This window comes from Eretmochelys imbricata, chromosome 6 (genome assembly GCF_965152235.1).
Source record: "Eretmochelys imbricata isolate rEreImb1 chromosome 6, rEreImb1.hap1, whole genome shotgun sequence".
Lineage (NCBI taxonomy): Eukaryota > Metazoa > Chordata > Testudines > Cheloniidae > Eretmochelys > Eretmochelys imbricata.
In genome coordinates, this window is record NC_135577.1 from 67,623,943 (window position 1) to 67,650,364 (window position 26,422).

General features: G+C 43.3%; 1 protein-coding gene across 3 annotated transcripts in view; it reads right to left on the reverse strand.

Annotated features, from left to right (window-relative positions):
• Window positions 1-9,815: 9,815 nt before the first annotated feature.
• DPF3 (double PHD fingers 3) overlaps window positions 9,816-26,422 on the reverse strand; it is a 221,991-nt gene continuing 205,384 nt past the window's right edge. For 2 of the 3 annotated variants that reach the window (XM_077818754.1, XM_077818755.1), the window contains one exon: window positions 9,816-19,475. In XM_077818754.1, the coding sequence (XP_077674880.1) occupies window positions 19,405-19,475 (71 nt within the window). In that variant the 3' untranslated portion in view covers window positions 9,816-19,404. The remainder of the gene's footprint in view (window positions 19,476-26,422) is intronic. The other variant, XR_013346358.1, reaches the window with a different exon arrangement.

Genomic DNA, 26,422 nt, shown 5'->3' on the forward strand with positions numbered 1-26,422 from the left:
TCAAGATATTACAGTAATTGGATCCATATAAGTACCTGGATAGATACTTTAGTATCTTTAAATTTAATACACAGACTAGGGAGAGAAGACAGATTTTCTGGAGAATGTGACATGAACCATTTGTGGGCTGTCTTTGCAGAGTGAGACAAAGTCCACATTTTTCCAGTATGCCTACAGTATTTTTGGAGGGGTAACCTTTTCCTCCACTTTCACATCAACAAAGGCGTTTAGTTAACTTCTAAGCTATCGCATCATAAAACTAAGATATAGTAACTCACTGACTAGTTCTTAGGACTATGTCTACATGGCATCTGGTACAGATGACAGGGGTGTGAACTGCAGATCGCTCTAAAGCAGGGGTGGGCAAACTTTTTGGCCCAAGGGCCACATCAGGCTTGTGCAACTTTACAGAGGGCCACGTAGGGAAGGCTGTGCCTCCCCAAACAGCCTGGCCCCCGCCCCCATCCACCCCCTCCCACTTCCGGCCCCCCCTCAAAACCCCCGACCCATCCAACCCCCCCCGCTCCTTGACCCCTGACTGCTCCCTCCCAGGACCCCCTACCCCTAACCCCACCCCCTATCCAACCCCCCGCCCCTGCTCCCTGTCCCCTGACTGCCACGACCCCTATCCACACCCCTGCTCCCTAACAGGCCCCCCAGGGCCTCACCCCCTATCCAACTCCCTCTGCTCCCCGTCCCCTGACTGCCCCCCCACCCAGAACCTCCACCCCATCCAACCCTCCCCCCCCCCGCTCCCTGCCCCCTTACCATGCCAGAGCCAGCCACGCCGCTGCGCTACCCAACAGGAGCGTCAGGCCAGAGCGCTGCCCGCGCCGCGGCGTAACTGCAGGGGAAGGGTAACAGCAGGGGAGGGGCCGGGGGCTAGCCTCCCCGGCCGGGAGCTCAGGAACCAGGCAGGATGGTCCCGTGGGCCACATCTGGCTGTAGTTTGCCCACCTCTGCTCTAAAGTGTTGCTCTCTAACTGCCCCATGTAGATCCTTCTTACTCAAACTAAAAAGGTATTGACTGCATCAATGTGAACTAGGTACCTGTTAGCTCACACCAGCAGGGTCTACACAGGGAAGATACAATGCAACATGTCAGAGTGCTCTGCAATTTACATCGCTGTAGTCTGCATAGCAGCACCACGTAAACAAGCCCTTAGTTATCAGCTGTATGATAGCTTCACAGAGTTGCATTGGTCACCACTTAGAGATGGTCTAAGCCACAAAGTTCAGAATCTGGCTCTGAATTTCCCAAATGTCTGGATGTGTTCAGATCTGGGGTTTGGGCTCAGGCCCAACTTTCACTGGTAATGAACACAGAGCAGGTGTGGATTTTGCCCTTCTCTGTTTGAAGGAACCGAAATAAACAGTGAAACATTCATGAAAAGAGCCAGGGTTCTCTGGCTCCACACATCTGTTTAAACACATAATAAAGGCCCCAGGCAGCAGGATTTTTTCCACATTTTTAATTGAAGTGCTTTAGTATAAAAAATGTACACACAAGTTCTCATGTCCTGTTTTCTTTAATAGTTTACACTTTCTCTAAGTTGCAACAGAATATTAGCTAGGTAAGTTGTCAACACTGCTAACTAGCCACAGAACAAGACACTAATAACAGTACAAGATGCTTGGAATACATTCCTGCAGATGTGTATGACTATCCAAGAAGTCACGTTAAGTCAAGAGGTCCCAAGCACATATCACCCTCTTCTCTCTTCTTTCTCCCACATACAGGATTTTATCCTCAGTTCTCCTAACCAGCAAATCTCACTAAACGTAGCAGGTCAGATCCTCAGATGGTGTAAATTAGAGCATCTCCATTAATTTCAGTGGAGTTATGCTGATTTACATCCGTCGAGGATCTAGAACACTGTATCTTGACATAGCTGCAAACTGGGGGGAAACATAATGTATGTTTCTATGGAGGACAAACTGATGGGTTTTCTGAACCTGTGCTATCTTGTAGCTTTATCAAGCATATTTTTCCAAGGGTTTTGGAAGTGAGTTGGTTCCCTTGCGAGAAATTGGACCAAGACTATCTAGAAATGTAAAGAGATTTGGGAACATCCTGGGTTCAAATACTCATCAACTTAAAGCTGTACACATTCCCTCAACAAAAAAATCAAGTTTTAAAATGTAAGATTCCACTGCCCCCCTCCCACCCCCGCTCCCAAAAAAGGGTCTGACAAGGAAATCAAGAACTTTACAAAACTGGGTGTGAGCAAAGGGCATTCTCAAACATACCATATCAAAACAAATGTATACATACACACATAGTAACAATTCAGTTACTTCAGAGGGTTGTTTTTTTTAAGTTTACACTTTTCAGAGGAAGGTTGAAAAAATATCATGATGAGCTCTTCTGACAATAAAGCACTGGTTCCCAAACCTGTAACCCTAATATCTAACCACCAATAATAAATGAACTCCAGCAACCAAGCAGCACAGTATAAACTCCAATTAAGTGCCACACAGGCCAACAACAGGCAACTTGGAGGCAGTGTGAATGGCTGAAAAAAGAAAGACACATGAGGGAACTAACAGAAGTACATATTTTTCTCCCGTTCTTGGATGTTCAGATCTGAGAAGACACTTGAGTCAAAGAGGCAAGAGATCTAGAGTGTAGGGTCCCCAAGCATAGGTGCCACTGCTGTGAGTGCTCCAGGGCTGGGTGCTCAGCACCCATCGGTAGCCCCACGGATCAGCTCTTCCCTCTCCCTGCCTAGCACCTCCCGCCCACCTGCAGCCCCGCCAATCAGCTCCTCCCCCTCTCTCCCAGTGCCTCCTGTCCACCGTGATCAGCTGTTCAGTGGTGGGCAGGAGGTGCTGGGGGGAGAGGGGGAGGAGTAAGGGCAGGGCATGCTTGGGGAGGGGGCAGAATGGGGGTGGGAAGAGGCAGGGTGAGGGTGGGAACTTGTGGGGGTAGGGTCTGGGGCAGAGGAGGGGGCCAGCACCCCTGGAGAAAACCCAAAGTCTACGCCTCTGTCCCCAAGGCACTATGATGAGGTCTCTCTCTCACCCATCCCTATCACCACCCCGAAGGCATATGCAAAGGGACGGCTTTTGTCTCTCTGAAATGGTGACTCAAGATTTTGGCTGTTCTCAATGCAGGAGGTTTCATAACGTTTTTGCTCAGCGCATTGTACTGAGACATAAACACCCCTCCCTCTGAGTGTCATTCTGCACTCACTTTGTGACTGAGAGGGCAAGCAAGTTTGTTTGACATTGCAGTGTTTTCCCCACAAACACTAGTTCAAAACACTTGCACCCTGAAAACCAAGACTCTTGATTGGAGCTTTCTGTTGCCACCAGCTCAAGACCTCCCAGGATTCTGTTGACTGGTGTTAGAGTACTATGGTTACAAACTATTGGGACTGGCCCATACATAACAAAGTTGATTCCTCCAGACATCAACTCCATCTGAATTGACTACATGTAACCACCAATAGCTCCATTTTGAAGTAGGGAGTAAAAGCCAAGTTCTCTTCTCCAGCTCAGATCATTAAAGACTACTTTTGGAACAGAAGGTCTGGCATCCTGTGAAAACCTAGTGGTCACTAAAAAGTCAAGAGTCAGAAATCTTCCTCAGCCTCCTCACATTTTAAGATACCTTGGGTTTAACAGTGTGGATCCTTATCCACCTCCAGCCATCCTAGCTTGACATCACAGATAATGCATTAAAGTTACTGTGATGCAGTCACTGCACATTGAGATATATATACATAGAAGAAGAGGTAAGGGGTTCTCAACCTGAGGCTAGGTCTCAAACCACCCTTCTCTTTCCTTATTACTAAATGGGAAGGGGAGCCCAGTTAAATGAGAAGGGAGTCTCTCAGAATGTCCCCAGTATGGAAAAGAGGGTTGTGGGTATAGAAATGGGTAAGAACCTCACAAGAACACAAGAATAAACAGAATACCCCTTAAAAAAATTTTTGACTAACTCAATTGACATTAAAACAGCTCAATAGATTATAGCATGCAGTGTGCAGAAGAAAGAACATTCTGTCTCCTGGATAAGGGATGGATATTGTCACTCAGTATTGCCCAGAAATTATCCAATCAGCCTGCTCTTCCCCAGCCCACTACTTTTATGACAACAGTTCATCTGCCTTAAAGGATAAGGGTGGTTATAAACAAATTTCTAGGTCAAGGCATTAAGAGACTGGAAATAGATACCTTTCTACTTTTAACAGAAATAATGCATCATACATTTATTGCTTATGGAAGTCCTCAATCCACAGAGCAAATAGCCTCACTCCTGACCTTGAGGGACCAACTCTGGAGATTAAAGGATAACTCAATCCCCATAGCCATTCAATTCCTGGCTTCTCTGTTAAGAATGCCAACATGGGGGCCAATTCATGCCAGCTATGTCTGTGTATGGACATTTGTACACTAGGTATTAATTCGAGACCAACGATCCATTTCATATAGCAACCAAACAGCTATCAGTTAACAGCTTCCAGTCCTGATCTATGTTTCTTGGGCTAGATGTGACTTAGATGCAAAAGACTATATCCTGTGCCCTACAACTTTTTAATTGGCTAGAAAGCCTGGTGGAGTGTACTGACACTAAATAATTACATAGCAGCCAGGTCAAGAATTTGAGTCAGGATTTGCTCATAATGTCTAGTGGATTCGGCATTTTATGCTGTGTTGGCATGGAAAGTTGAAGTCACAACAGTTGTGTATTACTGGCCTCACACTGAAATTGATATTACGTAAGAAACAAATTTTGTTGCACATTTCATTACTTTAAATATATTTAAAGTGCAGTTCCAACAAACTGAGTCTATAAAAATGGCATTATAAAAATTGACAGAATTGACTGGTGTCTCATTGATTTCTATAGGTTATATGTTCAGTTTTCAAGTTAACAGATGTTTTCCCCCAACTGCGAACCAAACCAACTTAGCCCAGGCTCCGAGAATCAAGCTGGGTACCTCACAGGGTGTGACATGAAGCTTAATTGATTAATGTCTGAGAGGTACTTGGACACTATGCTAAGGACCATGGAATGCCTCTAACTAAAAAAGCCACATTTTTGCCTACCTATGTGACAGCTTGAAAAATGTTGACGGTGGTTGTATGCGTATGTTATTAGACAACCTTCCTTGTGGTGGTAGCTCTCTTGCATGGGATCTCAATCAACATGATAACTTCACCAGCTGTGGTGCTTGGGTGACTAGTGTGGCGACAGAAACATCAAGGAAAAAGCCCATGCAGTTTCAGTTAAACTGGTTAGAAAACAGATTGGTTCCAAATTAATTATAACCACTAAGGAAAAATTCCTAGGGATGACCACGGACAGCTCAATAAAACTTCTGCTCATTTGGCAGCCACAGTCAAAAAGGTAACAAAATGTCAAGAAGTGTAAAAAGTAGGTTAGAAATAATACTAAGAATGTTTTAATATCTTTATGTAAACTGATGACATGCCCTGATCTTAAATACTGTTCACTTCTGATCAAGTTACCTCATAAAAGATATAGCAGAAAATGGCTGATTTCAGAGACAGGTGACAAAAAATGGTTGGGGCAGGGAAAGACTTACATATGAACAGAGATTGAAAGGACTGGGAAAGACGACTTTAGAGAGGAGATGAATAAGAGAGGACAGTTTAGAAGTGTGCAAAATAATGAATGGTATGGAGAAGATAGATCACACCTTTCTGTTCACCCTTTCTCCTTCTGCAAAAACAAGGGGACAATCAATTAAAACAACAGGCAATACATTTAAAACTGATAAACCAATCCCTAACCGCTTGAGTTTAGGAAGAAATTTGCTCTAATGGCAAGTTATTCCATAATGTCTCTTACCAGGATTATTGCATCTTTCCTTGAAGCATGTGCTACTGGCCATTGTCAGACACTAGACTAGACTGGTTTCATGAGGGATAACAATTCCTATTTTCTCATGTGTGTAAAGTAAGTTTAATTTTTAGGGGAAAATAATGACAGATACTGGGTATAGGTTTCGTGCCTAAAACACTTAAATTATTGAATGGGGCTCAAAAGACTTTAATCTGGGCCTGTTTAAAACATTGGGCAAGATTCTCTGTCATCAAAGTCAGTGGCACTATGCCAGTTTACTTCAGCAGAGGATCTGGTCCCCTGCACAAACTCCCTTAATGTATATGTCATATACCTTGTCCTGCATCAATAATAGCTCTCCATCTCCCCCATCCCTCATCCTTATAAATACATTCTAAAACAATGGTCCAAATAGTAGAGTAGCACGATTGTAAGATGTAACATTTTGTACCATGACCCTAGAATGGGGTAGCACGTTTAATAAAGGGGAATCAAGGCTCTCCCCCGCTCCTCTTCCTCATTCATTGCAAGTAAAATTCACACATCACTGAGTCTATCCCTTATTTTAATAAATGATTACAGAATTGTACAGTAATAGTCCCAAGCTCTGCAGTATCAGTAGGCCGGATCATTGTAGCATTTCCTTAGTATTTAAAAAAAACCCAAAGGATTACATCAAAACTGTTTCCAAGGCAATGTGCTATGATGTCACAGAGGATTTATCCTGCTTCCCGTTCCAATTATGACCAAAGAGGAAAGTTTGGATTATCACCATGTTAAGGGCCAATAACAAAAAGAGCCAGATTCACACTCTCCCAAAGTTTGATGGTATTTCTCCAGAGTCTTTGTTTGCACCCTCTAGATCTCTAGATAAGAGGGAGGAAAACTGTTCTAGCACTCACAAGCCAAGCGCAATGCTCAATCTGAAATAGCGGGGGTGGGGAAAATGTGGAAAGATAATTATTAAAAAACCCACAATTTTGGGCTCTTTGGAGCACTGACTGTCCGTCATATGTAACGATTTGCTTGAAACTTGGCAATAACATTCTCCCTTGCACACCAGCACAGATGATGCCAACACAGCTCTGAGGATAATGTTTGTTAAGTAATTGTTACTGCAGAGCCAGTAAAGGGAGCAAATTTGCTTGAAAGATTTGTTAAAGTGCTCACAAAATACATAGGCTGTTGTGTGTGTATTTACAGTTTCTTAGCTTAGAGTAATGACAATAAGGAAAGGTCAGATTCTGGCTGGCAGTGCACATAAATGCCCATCAACAAATCCATGAGCACAGCATTTAGATGGTAATGACATGTAGCAGCTAATGACCCAGGCTTGGTTTGAATTGGTGAGATGGTGATGGAAGTGTTCATTATCAATCCCCTGAGACACTGTGCTCCAAGAACTATGGCTGTCACTTCAGACATAATGACAGCGTCCCAGGAGAGCCCAGACAGGAACTTTACGTGTTGACATGACTGCAAATGGTCCAAACCTTCCAGCACCATCTTAGTTTTCAACAGTTGCTTAAATCTCACAGGACAAATATCTGTCTCTCTTACAGATAAATAGAAAGTAGGGAGAAAAACATTTTTCTTAGAGGGCACTTGCCTACCTAATGAGGTCCAAAATATGGCCTATTTTAGAACTGATCATATCTTGTAAGGAATGTCCTCAGAATCCTAAATAATTTTTTTTTTTTAAAAAAAGAAAACCTACTACTGTCCTCAGATAAAAAATCCCATAAGAATGAGCCTGCATTTTGATGCAACAAACTAAGCAATGTTGAGGCTCATGTTGACTTTTGCTGCAGTAGGAAGACCATAAAATGCAATGCCTGCTGGAGGGCCAGGTTGAGATGGAATGGAACATTTTTCCCTATGTTTTTAAACAGCATTTTACATATAGCCAAGAGAGCAGATAAACCATTACAAGACTATTAATTCTGACTTGGAATGAGCTCAATATTTGAATTTCAGCAACCCCAAAATTCCAGGCTCTCCAGATCTCTAGGTTTGGTTCAACCCTTTATGGAAGTAGGGGCCATTGTGAAGTTTAGCTTTTAAACACCATTAATTTTGGAGGTGTTAAGATTTAGGTTGGGGCCTATTTTGATTACAGGGTTGAACATGCTCCTTTAAACTAGTTTGTGGAATACAGTTGTTAAGAAATACAGTAAGGTTTTATTTTAAGAGAAGAAAAAGAGATGATATGAGACAAAATATGGAAAGATGATTCTCAAAAAAGCTTTAATGAAACTAGCCTTTGGAAATTTTTCAGTCACTGTTGCCTTTCCATAAGAATGTAGGAGCAAGGAAATAAGAAAGAATCAGGCAAGAACTCCTTTTGCTATATTCCCTGGGGAGCTGTGAAAGGGTGGGTATGTTATGTGTTACATTTTATCTGTTCCTCTGATTTTGAATAGATTCTCTTTCCATCTAGCTGCAGTGGCAAAGGCTCCATCAGCAGTGGGCAAAGGGCATCAAAATCAAGTCTTGAACTTACGATACCTGCAACTGTCTGGTGTGTCAACAAATGACTATGTTCAAGCACAGTTCACAGGCTGAGGAGAGGGTGTCTTCTGCCTATGTGACACTCATCCACTCTGTATCTTAGACAATTTAAAGGCAATTCCAATCTTAATTTTCATGACCATAGACCACACAGCAATTCCCTCAACTACTGCTAACTAGCAGCTTAGAAATATTAAATGGCAGAGGCATAACTTGAATCCTTTCCCGATGGACAAAACTCCCCAGTGTGTCACTCCCCAGGACTGCACAGGTAAAATGAGGCTAACAAACACTAAGTCTTAGTGCCAGACCAAGAAAGACTCTCTTGGACAGCCTGCTCACTCACTCAGGACATGTGCACTGTGATCAGTGGAACTGGAGTCAGAGGGCCCATGTACCTTGGAGGGACAATCATTGGAGGTCACCAGAAAAACAGGGAATGTGAATGAAGAGAACAGGACACAGCGTTTAATAAAGATCCACTAGCTCAACTTAACTTGCATTCAGCTTCACTCTTTGCTGTTGAAACAACATGGATAGGAGAAGAACCTGAAGTGGATTTTGTCAGTCTTCTCATTCATTAGGAATGTGAAAAAAAGCTGAACTAAACCCCTATCCTCATCCTCTGAAAGAGGCAGGTACAGCTCCTGCGTGGCCTATGTTGGGTTTCAGTGAACTGAGTCACAGTGGGGACTGGACTGAATGAAGTCTAAAAGGATGTCAATATCTGAGAAAGCTGCAATCAGCAGAGTATGAAATATGGCTTGCATTTGAATTTATAAGCCCTGGGTGAGGAAAATTCACCTGAAACAATGGTTTTCCTGTTCCAAAATAACAATAATGGTGGATATTTCAAATGCATAAGCGAGTAATATAATAATACTTTGCACTTCCACCCAAGGGTCTGAAAGCATATTACAAACATTAAAGAGTTATTGGCCTGATTTTCAAAGGTGCTAAACACTTCCAGCTCCCATCAACGACTGTAAAATCAAGGCATAAACCCTATTAGGCCCCTCCTCCATGGTGACAAACTTAATTATTTCCCCATTTTACAGATAGACAAACGGAGGCATGACAGACTTACACAACTTGCTAAAGATCAGGCAGCAATTCAGCAGCAGAGGTGGGAACAGAACTCTATACTTTAACCACCCATCCATGCAGATTATGCTTGCATAGTCTGCCAGCCCACCTTACTTAAGTGCGCATACATTCCTCCATGGTTTTAGGGCACCCGCTGGCAACTTCCAATCATCCTTCTTTTAGTTTATCCCTTGGTTAACACTACGGGCGAGATTCTGCCACTCTTACCTATGCTAAGTAGTGCCTTACTACATAATGACAAGTTTCAGAGTAGCAGCCATGTTATTCTGTATCCGCAAAAAGAAAAGGAGTACTTGTGGCACCTTAGCGACTAACAAATTTGTTAGTCTCTAAGGTGCCACAAGTACTCCTTTTCTTACTACATAATGTACCTCTTGATGTCAGTCATGCTATTTGTGTGTGTGTGTAACGGGTCATCAGTGAGAGTAAGGGTTTCACATTCTGGCTCTAATTAAAGGTACCAGTGCTAATAACGATGCTGCTGACTGAGAGTGTGTTGTTATGGTAATCATGACAGTGAGGTATCTGGGGGCTGATGTTACTGCTGGGAGAGTTCCCTTGGGACCAGAAAGACCTCCTGCTCTGAAGGACATTAGCTCCCTTCCCCTCCAAAAAATCGAGTTTATCTCATATAATCCAGACTGGGGTTGGTGCCTGCCCTGAAAAGCCACTTAACTAGCTGCCTGGGCTGGAGGTCATTATTAGTAATTATATCTCCACTGAAGACAGATTTGGCTGCCTGCCAGTCCCAGCTCCTGCCCTTCTCTGACCAGAATGAGAAAATACAGCCAATCAACAAGAGCTTTTCATTTCCTTTGCAGGGCCTTGACTGTTCAGCATGAGACCTCTGAACTGTCACCTGAATCTCATCTGTGTGTGCAGTACCACTGACCTGAGGCTGTCAGGGTTTTCATGGGGTAGGAGGGAACAGTGTAGTGGATAACTAGAAGAGAATTCTTCTCCATCTTCAGCTGTGACCTCGTTTCATAATAGTACTTAGTCCTTATCCAGTGATTTTCATCCACAGATCTCAACGCTGTGTACAAAGATGGGATAGAATTACCATCTCCACTTTATATATGGGGAAACTGAGACACAGAGACTGGGTGACTTTTCATGATCATATATCAAGTCTTTGGCAGAACTGGGAATAACAATGAGATTTCCTGATTCCAATGGACCAAAACAAAAATTCTATCCCTTCTGGCTGTGAAGAAAACCTCCCAAGTAACTTAAAGTAGAGTTTATTTCCTAAGCCTGCACACAGGCAGAGAGAAACAATAGTTCTGAGAGACGGAACTTGCTCCATTTAGTTCAATTGCTTGTTAATGCTGAAGCCCAAAGATGACAATTAAAATGTACATATTGTTAATTATTTCACTGCTGGTCATTTTAGTAGAGACACTGTGGTTTTGAACTGTGGGCAGAGCTTGTATAGACTACACTATATTTCCTGCAGCTATTGTGGCTGCTGCAGTAGCAGGGGAGTTAAGAACCATATCTAGCATAGGTTGCTGGCACACAGGGTTCACATCAGGAAAACACAAAGGACATCGTGGGCGTGAGGGGGTGCGAGTGTGTGAGAGAGAGAGAATGCCACAGATTTAGTCCTGGGATTGGGTGAAATAAAATGAGCCCATACTCAGCTTTCCCTGTCCTAAAACATTAACACATTAAACTATGAACTGGTCTGATGTTAGCAATGAAATCTTTGGAGAGGTTTATCATGAACTGCGTGAGTGCTGCCCCTTCTCCATTGCTTCAGCTCCTCCCCTCCATTCAGATCCCAAATTTGGCTCCTGCCAGATTAGAGGTTTCATGCAACAGTCTCAACAACAGTTTGAACAGAGTCTCATGGAACTGGAAATGGGAAAGACATGTTATTTATTTGTAATGCGGAAGCATCTTAGAGGCCCTGACTCTTTGTGCTAAGCATTGTACAGGTTTATAGCAAAAGGAGGTCCCTGCACCGCAGGGCATACATTCCGAGTCTACAGTGAGAGACAACAGGTGCACACAACAGATGGACAGGTGGATCACAAGATAACAGTGCGAGCCTCTCCAATCTGGCTTCCACTTTCTACAATCCACTGAAACTGCTTTCAGCAGAGTCTCTAACAACCTCTTCCTTGCTAAATTTCAGGGTGAATATTTCACCCTCCTCAGCCCATCGGCTGCCTTAGGTATAATTGTCCGTCTTCTCCATCTTGAAATCTTGTCCTCCTTTGGCTTTACAAAGTCTATTCCCAGGGCCTGATGCAGATTTGTTCCCGATTGTGTTATTTCCATTGTTTTATCCGGAGTAGTTTTTAATGTCTGAACTGAAGCAATGCCGCTTCTTTCACTTTTCCCTTGGAAGACTATTTCTCAGAGTAACAAATTTCAGTGTTTAGTCATAGATATATTGGATAGATAGATCTTGCTGAAGGAGATCTTTCTGTTAATCTAAATTTTCCCTTTCTCATTTGTCTTCCTGTTACTGCTAGTTCTACCCTCATGTACCACTCTAAATGATTCCTATTGCTCCATGGTGTTTGAAATACTTTCCTACAATCCCTTGTTTTAGTTGTTTCTACGGCCACATCTATACTACGGGGACTACAGCAGCATAGCTACAATGCTGCAGCTATGCTGGCATAACCTCTGTAGTGTAGACGCAGCCTATGCTGATAGAAGAGGTTTTTCCATTGCTGTAGGAACTCCACCTCACCAGGTGATGGTAGCTAGGTTGATGGAAGCATTCTTCTGTTGACCTAGCTGTGCCAACACTGGGGGTTAGGTCAGCATAGCTACAGCACTCAGAGGTGTGGATTTTACACACCCCTGAGAGCCGCTGCTATGTTGATCTAAATTTTTTTAAGTGTAGGCCAAGCTTAAGAAAACTACTTTGATGCAAGAGCTTTGAATTAAACAGCTGCACTGAAGAAAATAATCCCCTGGAACATCACTGTGCACAAGGTACACTAGTCCTGCAGCAGTGACAGCCTTAATTCATATTTCTTTCCACATTCATCCTTTTTTCTCCCTCCTGTATGACCCCTTTCAAAAAACAGACAGCAGATAAAGAGAAAACACAACAGCCCCACACCTAATATGCTGTGTAGGAAATTATCTTTTTGAGTCAGAGTGTAATAAACCCCTTTCAGAGTGCAGGAGAGAAGCTTGGGAATAGCAGTTTAAAAGCCACGGGGAGTAATGTTTGCTTCATACGAATGCAGTTTAACAGTGGCTTTCCAGTCTCAAGACCTGAGCTAAACCACTATTTGCTAACACAGTTAAAGGATAGTGCTGCCCCAACCACGCTAGCAATAAAACACATGCTAGAAAATGGACACCCTCCACCCTGACCAATGCTGATAGCTGTGTTAGCATATGGCTATATTCAACTGGAGTTGGCGCTCAACAACTGCGGAAAGCAGTGCACAATCTCAAGTCGGGGAACCTAAAAACTGAGATACTCAAAATTAACAGGTGCTTTTGAAAAAGCCTTTTGGGTGGCATGAGGTAAAATTTACTGTTTGTAAAGCTCTTTGAGTGCCTCAGATGCAAGACGTTATGAAAGTACAAAATCCTGTTAACTCTGAGGTGAGCACAATGCTAGGTAAAATGAAGAGGGACTCACCTGTAGTCACACAATACAATCACTGTAGGCTGTTGGTCAAGAATGCAAATATTCCTTTCTTTGTGAGAGGGAAGGGAAAAAATGCAGCACCCTCATTTTCCTTTTTAGTAACTGTTAATTATTTTCAGGCCCTGCACTAAAGGGGAAGAACTAAAGGTTAAATGTGCCATGCTCACAAAAAACAAAACAAAAACAAAACCCCAACCCAAACCAACCACCAAACTACACAATATTAAGGCTCTCATGGAGCAGTCACCGTGAAATCCAAACTAATTATATGCCATTCTTTGGCACCTCTTTCCAGCTCAGAGTAGTAACAGAAACTTCCCTCCAAGCAGACTGAAGTGTGGTTCTAGTCAGACACAGGACTATGTAATTGGATGATCCCATCTTTAGTTTTCTCTCTTTGCTTCTGCATCAAATGTGACTCATTTAAAAGCTAAGTCGTGGTTTTGCTGTCAATGCTGCAAACTCAATCTTGGATCTCAAAATCAAGCTACTGACAATTTTATTGATGCTCCCTGTGGGAGAATAGGATCTTATTCATGTTTCCATAGCTGTATTAGCTCTGAAGGGCTAACGGGGAGTATTTGCTTGTGATAGTAAAATAAGCACATCTGACTCAGATATACACAGGGAAGAGATCTGTTGCATGGGTTGGTACTGCTTAGATACAGTCACCTTTTCTGACTATGCGCCTGATTCACTTACTCACTGGTTTCCTGGACCAGGATCCAGTCAGTAGAGCCAAGAACACGGAAGGGCCAGGACCAAGCTGGCTGGGGGATTCAACACATCTCCTGGACAGCCTCACCCAGTGTAGCTGAGTTGATAGTTGCTCCTCTCTGGAAGAATCCCTAGGGTAGGACAGCTGAGGTGCTAGGCTGTCTCTTTCAATGTAATTGCTCCCATGGGCACACAGGAAGCAGTTTGCAACTCACTGTCCCAACAGAGGTGAATCATTTCCCATAACTGCACTTTAAGGGCTCATCTAAAATAGGATAAAAGATGGGGGAGGATGGGTTAAAATGTGTGACCAAATATGTTTTAATGAAAAATATTTCAGGGCCCTGGTACAGAGAGGAGCTGTATTTTCACATCACCTCAACCAGCTATCATGTGTTTCAATAGATCGTTAGAGTTTAAGCCAGAAGGGACCATTAATGGATGATCTAATCCAGGGGTTCTTAACCTTTTTCTTTCTGAGGGCCCCACAGCATGCTTTTAAAACTCCATGGCCCCGCCATGCCACAACAACTGTTTTTCTGCATATAAAAGCCAGGGTTGGGGTTAGGGGGTAGCAAGCAGGGCAATTGCCACAGGGGGTCCCGCAAAGCTAAATTGCTCAGCCTTCAGCTTCAACTCTGGGTAGCAAGGCTCAGGGTCCCAGGCTTCAGCCCTACGCGGCAGGGCTTCAGCACTCTGTCCTGGGCTCCAGTGAGTCTAATGCTGGCCCTGCTCAGCGGACCCACTGAAACCTGCTTGCGGCCCCCCCAAAAACCCCTGGTTGAGATTTGCTGATCTAATCTGATCTATGTCACAGACCATAGAATTTCACCCAGTTACTCCTGTGTTTGACTAACTGTTTGACTGTAATTGTGTTTGACTAAAGCACATCAACTAACAAGGCATCCAGTCTTGATCTGAGCACTTCAAGAGATAGAGAATCCATCATTTCCCTTGGTAGTTTGCTCCAATCTGCATTAAAATACTGTATACTGGAGTTTGTAAAAGTATCAGTTCACATGTATTCACTAGCAGTTTTAAAACACTCACCTTTTTATCCTAGTCTAACCCTCAGTATTTGGTTCGCATCAAGTACCACTAACGACTCACACAGCTGTGCCAGAGCCAATGGAAAAACCCCTTTACTGTAATCACAACCATTTACTTTTTAATGTACCGATTTAGTTTTTTAAAAGCCTCTAAGAATAACATTCCCAAGAAACAAATAAAAATGGTGAAAATTGTTCAACTTTGAATGGACATTTATTCAATGTTACTTCCTGCCATGAAAAAAAGAGAGGGAAGCATGACAACAGAGTCCCCAGAATGTTTTTCCCTTACACTAGAGCTTAGAATCATCAAACCACAGAAGTGTAAAACTGGATGAGACCTCAACAGGTCCAGCCCCTGCACTAACGCAGGACCAAGTAAAACCAGACCATCCCTGACAGGTGTTTGTCTAACCTATTCTTAGAAACTTCCAGTGATGAGGATTCCACCCCACTCCCTTGGAACCTCTTCCACAGCTTAAATGCTTGTATGATTAGAAAGGTTTTCCTAATGTCTAACCTAAATCTGTCTTTCTACAGATCAAGCCCATTACTTCTTTTCCTATATTCAGTGGACATGGAGAACAATTGATCACTGTCTTCTTTATAACAGCCCTTAACATAGTTGAAGACTCTTATTCTTTTTTGAAGACTAAACATGCCCAGTTGTTTTTTTAACCTTTCCTCACAGGTTTTCTAAACCTTTTATAATTTTGGTGCTCTCCTCTGAACTCTCTCCAATTTTTCAACATCATTCCTAAACTGTGGCGCCCAGCACTGGATACAATACTCCAGCTGAAGTCTCACCATTGCTGAGCAGAGCAGGACAATTACCTCCTGTGTCTTTCATACAAGGCTCCTGTTAATACATCTCAGAATGATATTAACCTGCTTAGCAACTACATCACATTGACTCATATTTAATTTGTTATCTACTATAACCCCCAGATACTTTTCAGCAGTACTTCCACCTAGCTAGTTATTCCCCACTTAATAGTTGTGCATTTGATTTTTCCTTCATAAGTGAAGTACTTTGCACTTGTCTTAATTGAATTTCCTCTTGTTGATTTCAGTCCAATTCTTTAATTTGTCAAGGTCATTTTGAAATTTAATCCTGTCCTCCAAAGTGCTTGCAACCCCTCCCATCTTGGTGTCATCCAGAGATTTTACAAGCATACTCTCCACTCCATTATCTCAGACATTAATGAAAATATTGACTAGTACCAGACTCAGGACAGAACACCACCAGATATACCACCCCACCCCCACCCCCAGTTTGACAGTGAACATTGATAACTACTCTTTGATTACTGTCTTTCAACCGATTGTGCACCCACTTTAAAGTAATTTACTCTGGACCACATTTCCCTAGTTCTCCTGTGAGAATGTCATGATTACGCTGGGTTTCGAAAATTGCCTTATTGTGGATTGTTCCTTTAAATAAGTGTACAGCAAAGGAGTAGCATAAGGAAATGTGTCCAATGGTTAAAAAAGCTGACTGTGAATCCACTTTTTCACTGTATGACTATGAGCAAGACATGGAATAATTTTTCTGTGTCTCTGTAAAATGGGTACAGCACTATTTACATAATGGGTATTGTGTAGATTAAATAATGAATGTTTTAAACACTTTGAAGTTGTACAGCCCTATGTACATGCTAAGAATTATTACTGAGTGGAATGTACCTGCCTATTGCCTAAGAATAAGGCTGTGAAGCGGGGAGATATAAGTTGCAGGAGCATCTTAATGTCAGAGAGGTGAAAGCTTTGGATTTATCAGGCTGCTAGAAGTTAACTGGAACTGTCTGTGCATGTAGATATGCGAGAGTAAAGCCTGAATGAATGAAGTGTAACTGGACCATGACAAGAAAGTTACTATTAATCTGAACTCATACATGTGCATTCTGGACTGTAGCAACTAACTCTGCCTTGGTAGATTGGATATGGAATGCAGAGGCTCTAACACAATCAGTTCTTGTTAATGCTTTGAGTAGAGGGACACAAGGTACAGCTGACAGGCCAACTGAGGCTCCTGGAATCCTAGGATGTGGGCTGCTGCTGCAGTCTCCCTGGACGTGCAAGGTGGAGATGACACAGCTAAACACTTGTAAATTTTCGTGAGGGTTTAACTGCAACAGGCAGCAAATATGAAAGTCATGGCAATTTATTTTGATTAACTAATGTATGCAAATGTGTGTGCAAATAAGCTGTGGCCATCCAGCTCCTGGCAAGCTGCCAGTGCAGTTTTCTGTACCAAAAGGTGTGGGCACCTCTAGCATCTTGTATCCGACTCAGTCTCTAGTTATGGATCCAGCACATCCGCCGAGGGAAACTAAGAAGGCCACGTGCATGGGAGCATTGGAGAAATGTGACAGACTCCATTAGCTCTTCCTAGGGGGATTCTAACAGACAGGAGGGAGCTGAAAAGAAAGGTGACGGCCGCTCAGAGATTTGGAGGAGACAATGGGGATGAATAGTTTGAAGTGCTTCAGTATGTTGCCCAATGAGGCTGAAAGAAAGTTGGTCATTTAAAGTTTTTAAATGGTTTTGTTTAAATAGTATGTAAATCACCTTATTGTAGCTGTGTGGACACAAATGCTATTTGATGGTCTAGGATTGTATAATGTAGGCCTGTAGTAGAGATTTAAGCTCCTATCTTCCCCTCCCAATGTGTGTCAGAAAGATGATTTTTGCACACTTTTCAACTGACACTATCTCGTAGTTTTGGGACGTTACATTTGGGCATTGTCCCCTACTAATGGATTAAATTAATCCCAGGGGAAGACAATAGAGCTGCACGAGGGGTAGATTTGGTGCAATAGGGCTAGAAATAAAGTGCTCAGGTACCACCTTGGAATGTAAAGAAAATAGTTTTCGTGGGATTGAAACAATTCTAGGGCAGTTTTGTGAACTCACACACAACTGCACTATGTGTGAGTCCACGAGAACAAGATTGAGAAACTGACCAGACTGGTTTCTGTGTCCAAGCTGAAAGAAGTGAAAAAGCTAAACAAACCACATAAAAAATTAAAAGTAAATTAAATTTATACAATTCATTTAAGTTTAACAGTCTGAGGTGTTATTAGTAACACAGGGAAGGACCTTTTTTAAATTAAATTACATTTATTTTGACAATGTTAATTTAAATCCTCAGGGTGAATAATTTTGCAGAGGGGCTTCAATTAATATGTATATCCCAAATGCAATCTTAGTGTCCTTACCACCTTGCATAGGCATCCTGAGCCACTCATGCTGCTTGGGATTCATCAACCTATATTACATTCCTCCTCTCATGCAAGCTTTTAAATCTGTTTATAAACAGATTTTATATGTCACACCCAAGATACTGTAGAACAATTCTTGTATACTTGATAGAATCAGGAGTAGCATATTTGCAACTTTAAAAATCATATTTTTAAAAAATAGTCCTTACATGTTTGACCCCTTAGATTACTGAAATGGAGAAGATTGTTTAAAAAATACTTATTCTCCATTGATGCTTTTGTTTTGTTGTTGTTCACTTTTCTCTATTTCACTCAGTTTGGACAGTGACAATACAGTGAATTACAGTGATGCTTCCTGGTTCTGATACATGAGCTCAGTGCTATTTTGTTTGGGTGTGCTACACATCAGGGGACTGTTTAAATAAAGGAAAGCTATTTTTATTTAAATTTAAAAACCACCATGGCAATCTTTCTTTTCAGGTTCTGTAAACCATTACTCCTCACCTTTTTATAAATAAAAAACAGCCTTTTGGATCTGATCTTAATAACAGCGCCCCTTTAAGATGGTCTCCCTGAACATGAAAAGAAACTGGAGAGGGGTGGAGTAGGTGCCTCTGAGTCTATATATATTCTATTCTTCTTTCATTTACACTAAAATCAAATTTCTAATATCAGTAAAAAGCAAAGGGTTTGACGATTCAGCAAAGAAATGGTCACCCAAGGAATTTTAGATCAGTTCCTGTCTCAGTGGCAATATGCTCGTGTTAGTCACAACTCAGGAAGAACGGAGCTACCACAACCTTCAAAGCCTCTCTAGAACTACACAGTGTTGCAGTTTTTCAGTTTTCAGTCAAGCCTGTGAGGTTTTCAGTTTTCGGTTTTCAGTCCAGCCTGTGAGGAGTAACAGTTCCCAACATCCCAACCAAAGTATCTCATCAGTAGTGCTTTGGGAACTATGTTGCTATTTCTTTGTTTACAAAGAAGACCAAACAAAAAAGCACAAGGCCACACGAAATCTACTCCTCGGTATCAGTGTAACAATTTCCCCCTTAACATAATGCATGTGAGCCTATTACAATACAGCATCAACCATGCACAGCAGTGAAAAGATTCCATTTGGAGCATTAAAAGGAGAACATGTTTCTTCTAGTAGAACCCAGGAGGTACTATATTAGTGAAATCTACTCTTTGACAATAAATACCATTGTTATCTCTTCTTATACTTGAGTGTCCATTCTCTTCGATGTGTGTGTGTGCGTGCATGTGTGTGTCTTTGTGTTCTGGATGGGAACTGTGTGCTGGTACCACAACTCCAGAAGCAAATTGCATCTTGATCCCTGGAGCTCCTCAGGCTTGAAAGCCAAAAGCTGATGCTCTCTCTCTGAGTAGTTCTCGGCACAAATGACAACTCCAGCTCCCTGTAAATCAATGAACAATCCATCAATCTCACATGCACAGTATTATCTCTGAATACTGAGACTGTAAGCTAGGGATGGTTTCAATGGGACTGAAGGTATCTCCCCCAACTGGAATTTCCAATATCTTTCTGAAGCAAGTACAGCATTGCTCCTTTCCCGCTGGTATTGTTCACTTAGGGCATGGCTACACTGGAAACTTCAAAGTGCTCCCACAGCAGTGCTTTGAAGTGCGAGCGTGGTCGCGCACGAGCGCTGGGAGAGAGCTCTCTCAGCGCTCCTGGTAATCCACCTCCACGAGGGGATTAGCTCCCAGCGCTCGGAGCCTGTTTACACTAGCGCTTTAAAGCGCTCTGACTTCGCTCAGGGGGGTGATTTTTCACTCCCCTGAGCCAGCAAGTTAGAGCGCTATAAAATTTAAGTGTAACCAAACCCTTAGAGTCGGACTATCCCCAGAAGTTACTGGTCAGTTGTGATGTGCAGCCTCACAATACTTTTTGCCATTTGATAACTTAATCCCGGCACTTCCCAATTAAACAGAAATCTTGTCTATTCAGTTTCCAAAAAGTTTCTCCCTATCAGTTTAGTTTCCTCTTTAGCAAAATTTTAAAAAACATAGAACTCCTGTGGTCTTACATATCATGGCTACATGGTTGATTCATAATTATTCTTGTCTCAGCCCTGTTGGACATTCCAGTACACTCCATTAGAACCATTCTGTAGGCCTCTGTCAGTTTCTATTGGGCTCTATTGATTTTAATTGAAGGCCCACTAACCTCAAGAACTAGTAGATCAATGGGCCAGTTCTTCTGTTCCAAAACCAACTAACAAACCAGAACCAGCAGAAACACTTTCAAGTAGAATTTCTTTCAAGGACATAACTATGTACTGAACATAATACTGATCTGAAAATTCCTCCCTTTCCAAGGTACAGATGGTCTGAACAGCACTGAAAACTACTCTAAATAGTTTTTGGCTTGTCTAAATATGTCAGGGAGGTACTGCACATGCTGCCTGAACACAACAAGAAGATGGAGTCTCATTGGCCATTATGACTCCATGTTTAATGATATTGTATGGGGATTAACAAAAACAAAACCATTCCCATAAAACATTACAGACAGGCCTAAACCATAAGACCATCTCTAAATAGGGCATTTATAAACTCTACTGGGGAAGAAAAGGAGAGATTTCTTACCTCTACAGTAACTGGAGTTCTTCAAGATGTTTTGACCCTATGGGTGCACCATGTGTGGGCATGCACACCCATGCACCTTCCATCAGAGATTTTTGAGGAGCAGCATCCACGGGTCTGTGCCTGCACTCTACACATCTTCATGCTCCAGATGGAGAATATATAGGGAGGGGCAGACATGCCAATGCTCCAGTTTCTTCTCAACCCCAAAGTTCAAAGGCAAGGACTCCGAAGCAGAGAGGAAAGGGAGGGCAGAGTGGAGTACCCCTAGGGGCATAATATCTCAAAGAACTCCAGTTACTGTACAGGTAATAAACGTCTCCTTCAAGTTATTGTTCCTATGGGGGCTCCATGTTAGGTGACTCCCAAACAGTACCTCAGGTACAGAGAAGGGTACTGAGCAGACAAGTTCAGAACAATTTGGAGCACAGCCTCACCAAAAGCTGCAGCTGATCTAGAGGTGTGAACAACAGCATAATGCTGGGAAAAAGTGTGCACCAATGACCAGAAGGCAGCTTTGCAAATGTCTGGAATGATATGTTCTTAAGCAGTTCTTACAGAGGTGGACTTCACCCTTGTGGAATGAGCAGTCCCCTACATGGAGGGTGTACCCCAAACGCTTTGTAACATGTTAAGACGCATTTAGAGAGTCTTTGGGTGAAAAGAGGAGCTCCCTTCATTCTCTCTGAAATGGAGACAAAAAGTCTAGGAGAGGATTTGAAGGGTTTAGTTTTGTCAAGATAGAAAGCAAGGGCTCTTTTCACATCTAGAGTTTTGAGACTAGTCTCTTCCCTTGAAGCATGAGGTTTGAGGTAAAAAAGAGCAGTAGCTGAAAGTCCCGGTTGATGTGAAAGTCTGATGAGACTTCAGATAAAAAGTGAGAATGAGGACAAAGTCACCTTGCCTTGGTAGAACACAGAATATGGTGGATCAGCCATAAGAGCTCCCAATTCACTTATTCTTCTGGCTGAAGCAATGGCTACGAGGAATGCAGGTTTTTGCAGCAGGGAATAACTTCCTATATGTTCAAAGGGGGTTTCTCAAGGCACTGAGAACTAAATTAAGGTTCCAAAGTGGCATGGACTGTCCTATGTGAGGAAAGAGGTTGGCCACTCCCTTCAGGAATCTGGTAGTGGCAGGTTGCACAAAAAGTGACACCCCTTCAACTGCTTCCACTTTTGCAGGTAGGTGTCACCAACCAAGCCATGTTCAGTCAGGCCCAGTGGTTGAAATGAGAGTTCAGCCTACTGTTTAACCCTGGGCCTAGGGTGGGCGGAGACCAGAAACGAGCCAAGGTTAGTGCCAGGACAGAAGTTGAATGCCAGGGCTTTAGAGGGTAAACTAGAGTTGTAGGCCAGGGGCAGAGCCAGAGATCAAAGCCAGAAGTCAGAAGCTAATGAGGAATGGGCTGGAGCAAAAGCAGGAGCAGGGATTGGAACAAGGCAAGCACAGTTACAGATACGATGTGCACTTAGCAGCTGCTGATCTGCTGGGAGACCAGGTTTATAAGCAGAGCTGCTAAACCAGCTGCCAATGAGGAGCTGTGGCTACTCGGTCAGCTCCAAGGCAGTGCAGCTGGGCTCACTGGTTACAGTGAAGTTAGTCAGGGTGCAGGTCAGCAGCTGGTCTGATATGGTCTGGCCCCTCACAGTAGGTTTCCCTTAGGACAGGCTTCCTACTATTCAGCAGCACACACTGCAGCTCAAGAGAACAATCCTGCTCTAGGCCAAAGAGCCATCAAGGAGCCAGGTCAAGAGGTGTAATAAGGAGAGATTGGGGTAAGAACTATATTTGTCTTGACCATTTTGGAGCTAAGAGGATAACTACTGCTTTCTGCTGTTTCAGCCTATTCAGGACTCTGAGGAGCAATTGTGTTGATAAGTGTATAGCAGAACCTGAGGCTAACGGCTGAAGAAGAAATCTTCCAGGGAGTTGTGACCAAGTCCTCCCCTCAGGCAGAGGTGATGGCATTTTGTATTGGAGCCACAAAGAGGTCTATCGCTGAAGAACCCCCGGTGAGAAAAGTCTTCTGAAAGATAGTATTGCTCAGTTCTTATTTGTGATCCTGGCAGAAATGTCTGCTCAGAGTGTCTGCGAAGGTGTTCTGCAGACCTGGTAGATGGGCTGAGATGTCAATCTGGTGGGTGAGACACCAGTTCCAGAGCTTTATTTCCTCTGCACATAAAGATTGGCATGTTTTGCCTCCTTGGTGGTTGATGTAGTATATCGTCGCTCTGTTGTCATGCCTCTTACGGAGTGACCCTGGATCCTGAGTAGGAAGTGAAGGGACATGTATTGGACTGCCCTGAGCTCAAGAATGTTGATGTACAACAATTCCTGGGGGTCCATTTGCCCTGTGCTGTGGAGTCCTGAAAGTGAGCTCCCCAGCCTTGCATGGATGCATCTATGAGGATGATCCTTGTGGGAGATGAATGCAAAAATGTAAAACCCTCTTCTGTTGAATTTGGGAGGAACTAATTCAATTCCCTCAGTAATAGGAGGGATTGAGCTTCCTGCTTCAAGAGACCCTGATGAGGGACAGGATCCTGAAAAGGGACAGGAAGAAGGGGGAAGTGGTTGAATGGGATGCTGTATCCTAATGAAATTATTTCCAGTATCCATCTGTTTGATATGCTCCCAGAAAGGTGTGAAATGGGAGAGAGAATTCCCATAAGTGGAGGGAGGACAGAATGTTACAGCGTAGGATTCATACAGCGTGGTGATTTGTGACTGTCAACCAATAAGCCAAAATGGTCACTTGGATGAAGTTGGTTACTAGGAGGCAGCAATAGAATACTGCTTGTGGGAAGTAAAATACTGAACTGGGCGAGACTGTTGGACTGTCTGTGACTTGTTATATTTTTGTTGTTGTTGTTGCAGGGATGTAAATGCCCAAGGATTGCAGGGTCTTTGTGAGAGTTCAGGGACGCATCTGTCTCATTGCTGAAGGGCTTGGGCCCTTCCAAGGGAAGATCTTCTAATGTATTCTACACTTCTCTAGGAAGACCAGAGGATTGCAGCCCTGAACCTCGACACATAAATGTAACTGCAGCCACAAAGTGAAAGGCTGTGGCAGCCACACTGAGTGAGGCTTGCAAGGATGCTTTGGCAATTGTCTCTTCTTCTGAAATAAGGCCTTGAAATTGGTCCATCTGCTCCTGGGGCAGATGGTCAATAAAATATGAAAATTTGATGTAATTGGTGGAGTTATACTTCACCAACAAGGCATCACTGAACTGTAGTGCAGCTGAAGAATAACTCTTGCATCCAAGAAGGTCCAGGTATTTGAGCTTGTTATCATGAGGAGTAGATCTCAACCAGCGCTGTCTGTTCCTTTCACTGATTGTGTTGACCACCAGGGCGGTGGGATGGGAAAAAATGGTATTCGGAGCCCTTGAACAGTTTTTTGTCAACCATCTTCCATGTAGGTGAGATGATAGCAGATGTCTGCCATATGTTACATGCTGGAGAGAACAGGGCATCATTAACAGACAGGGATATTTTGCCATGAGACGTGGTATAGAAAATATCCACAAGGAAGTGCTGGGGCTTCTGTATTTCCTAGAAGGGAATTTGAAAAGTCATCAGATCTTGACAAAATTTATGATCATCCATACTGAATGGTGAAGGGAGCAAAATGGTTTCATCTGGAGATGAAGAGGATTTTATTGGAGAGAGGTGCCTCCTCCTCAACTCTTAGTACTTAGTCCTCTGCGGAGCAGGCTCCCTGGGTACTGGTGGCTGCTCCTCTTGACAGGCCCTTTTACATAAGAACACGCTATACAATTGGTCATCATAGGGGACCCAGGGTTCCAGAAAGCCCAATGTGACAGGACATATGGGAAAGGAACAGGACCCCAAGGGTGTTCCTGCCAGGGTTGGTGGAATAGATGACAACTAGTTTTTGGAGTCTTATTGTCAGGATACACCACTGGGGCAGGATGTTGGAATAGGAAGGTGGTCGAATCTTAGACAGAGATGTCTGATCCTGAAGATTTGTCATCCGCTGTGTCCAATGGAGGGGCAAGGAGAGTCAGTACTGGCGGTCAAGTAGGTATTGGCATCTGAGTTGATACTGGTGCCCAAGTTTTTGGGTGAGAGGGCTGCAGTACTGGTTGGTACATTGGTGTTGGCAGAAAGGCCCTCAGTCTCTAAGGAGAGGAGACTCAAGCCTCTGTCACTCTGTGGTCCTCATGGGAAAGGAATGAGGTCAGTACCAGCATTCCAGGGCAGTACTCCTCAAGCTGAGGTGAATCAAGTGGTAAAGAGACAGTACAGATGGGCAGTCTGCACACTCCTTGTGTCTGTGGCCCTCAGAGAGTGCCAGAGCTGGGGCCGGTGGTGGTTTCTTTGAAGAGTCCTTGTGCTTGGAGGACTCTGAAGGTACAGAGGCTGGTGCCAAGCATGGTTGTTTGCCAAGATATTTTTCAGTACATAGCATGCTGGAGTTCTTTTTCAGTGAGATCGGGTCCTCAGTATGAAGGAAGCAGGAATCTCAGCAGTACCCACAGCAGGATGCAAAGTCTCCTTAGACCCTGGTCTCTGGGGTGACTTTTCCCTCCATTTAGACTCCTTGTCAGGAGACCAAGATCTCTTCTTCTTTCAGGGCCTCTGGAGCTACCCATTGTTTTTTGCTAAACAGAGCTAGAGCCAAAGAAATCACCAGAACAGTCTGAGAAGATGAGGCCAAAGTATGGGGGGGGGGGCAATGGGATCCTGTAGATCTCAGGGAGCACTCCATAAGGAGCAGTTTCATTCTATCCTCTCTCAGTTTCCTTGATCTGCTCTTGAATCCAGAGCAGACCTTGCACTTCAATGGGATATGGGACTCTCTATAGCACTGGGGGCATTTAGAATGCCCACTACTGAATGACAGGTCTGGCACGGTTTGGGTCAGAGCCCACAGAAATGAGGCCATAAGTGAGGAAAGGCTGAGGGTGGCAGAGGCCATAACCATGGCCAACAAAAAAGGGAACAGAACCCCTCCCCTCAAAGGCACAAACTTGTGCAGGAAAAAAAGGAACAGAGTACTAAAAATAAAAGGAAGAAAGAAAATAAAAGAAATGGAGAATGAATAGCTAAAAGGTTAATCTAGTGGACACCACAATATTCAGTCTCTAGCCACAGGCAGTTGAGAAGGAACTGGAATGGCAATAGGTAGGCGCCTTCCTATGTATCTTTGGTCTGGAGCACAAGGATGAGTAACATGCAGGTGGACCTGCAGACACTGCTGACAAAAAAAAACCTCTGATTGATAATGTGGCACACCTGTAGGGACAATAACTCGGAGAACAACATAAAATTCAGGTAAGAAGCGTCCAACTATGAACTTCTGTAGTGAACCTAACCTAGCGGATTTCCCAAATCTGCTGAGTCACTTTAAAACACAGGAGAGCTGTTCTCTCATTTACCAGGTTTTCATGAGGAAATGTCATTGAGATTGCTTTCTCCCTTGAAATGCAGCATATGTCAGGAAGGACAGCCTACTTCCCACATTTCTCCAGCAAGGAGTATTGTAAACTCCCCATACCTGAGAGGTAGATTAATGTTAAACAGGGCCCAGACCCACCAGATTATCAGCCCTCATCCCCACTAGACAGGAGACGTCTAGCTCAGGCTTCCCCCAGTACAGAATCTTCAGCCCTTCCAAATGGTCTCTTGTTTTCCTTCAGGACTGGGTCCTTGATCTGCCTCCCTGGTAAGCCAACTGTTAGCAATCAGATGTGCACTACAAAGCTACCTGACATTTTGCCTC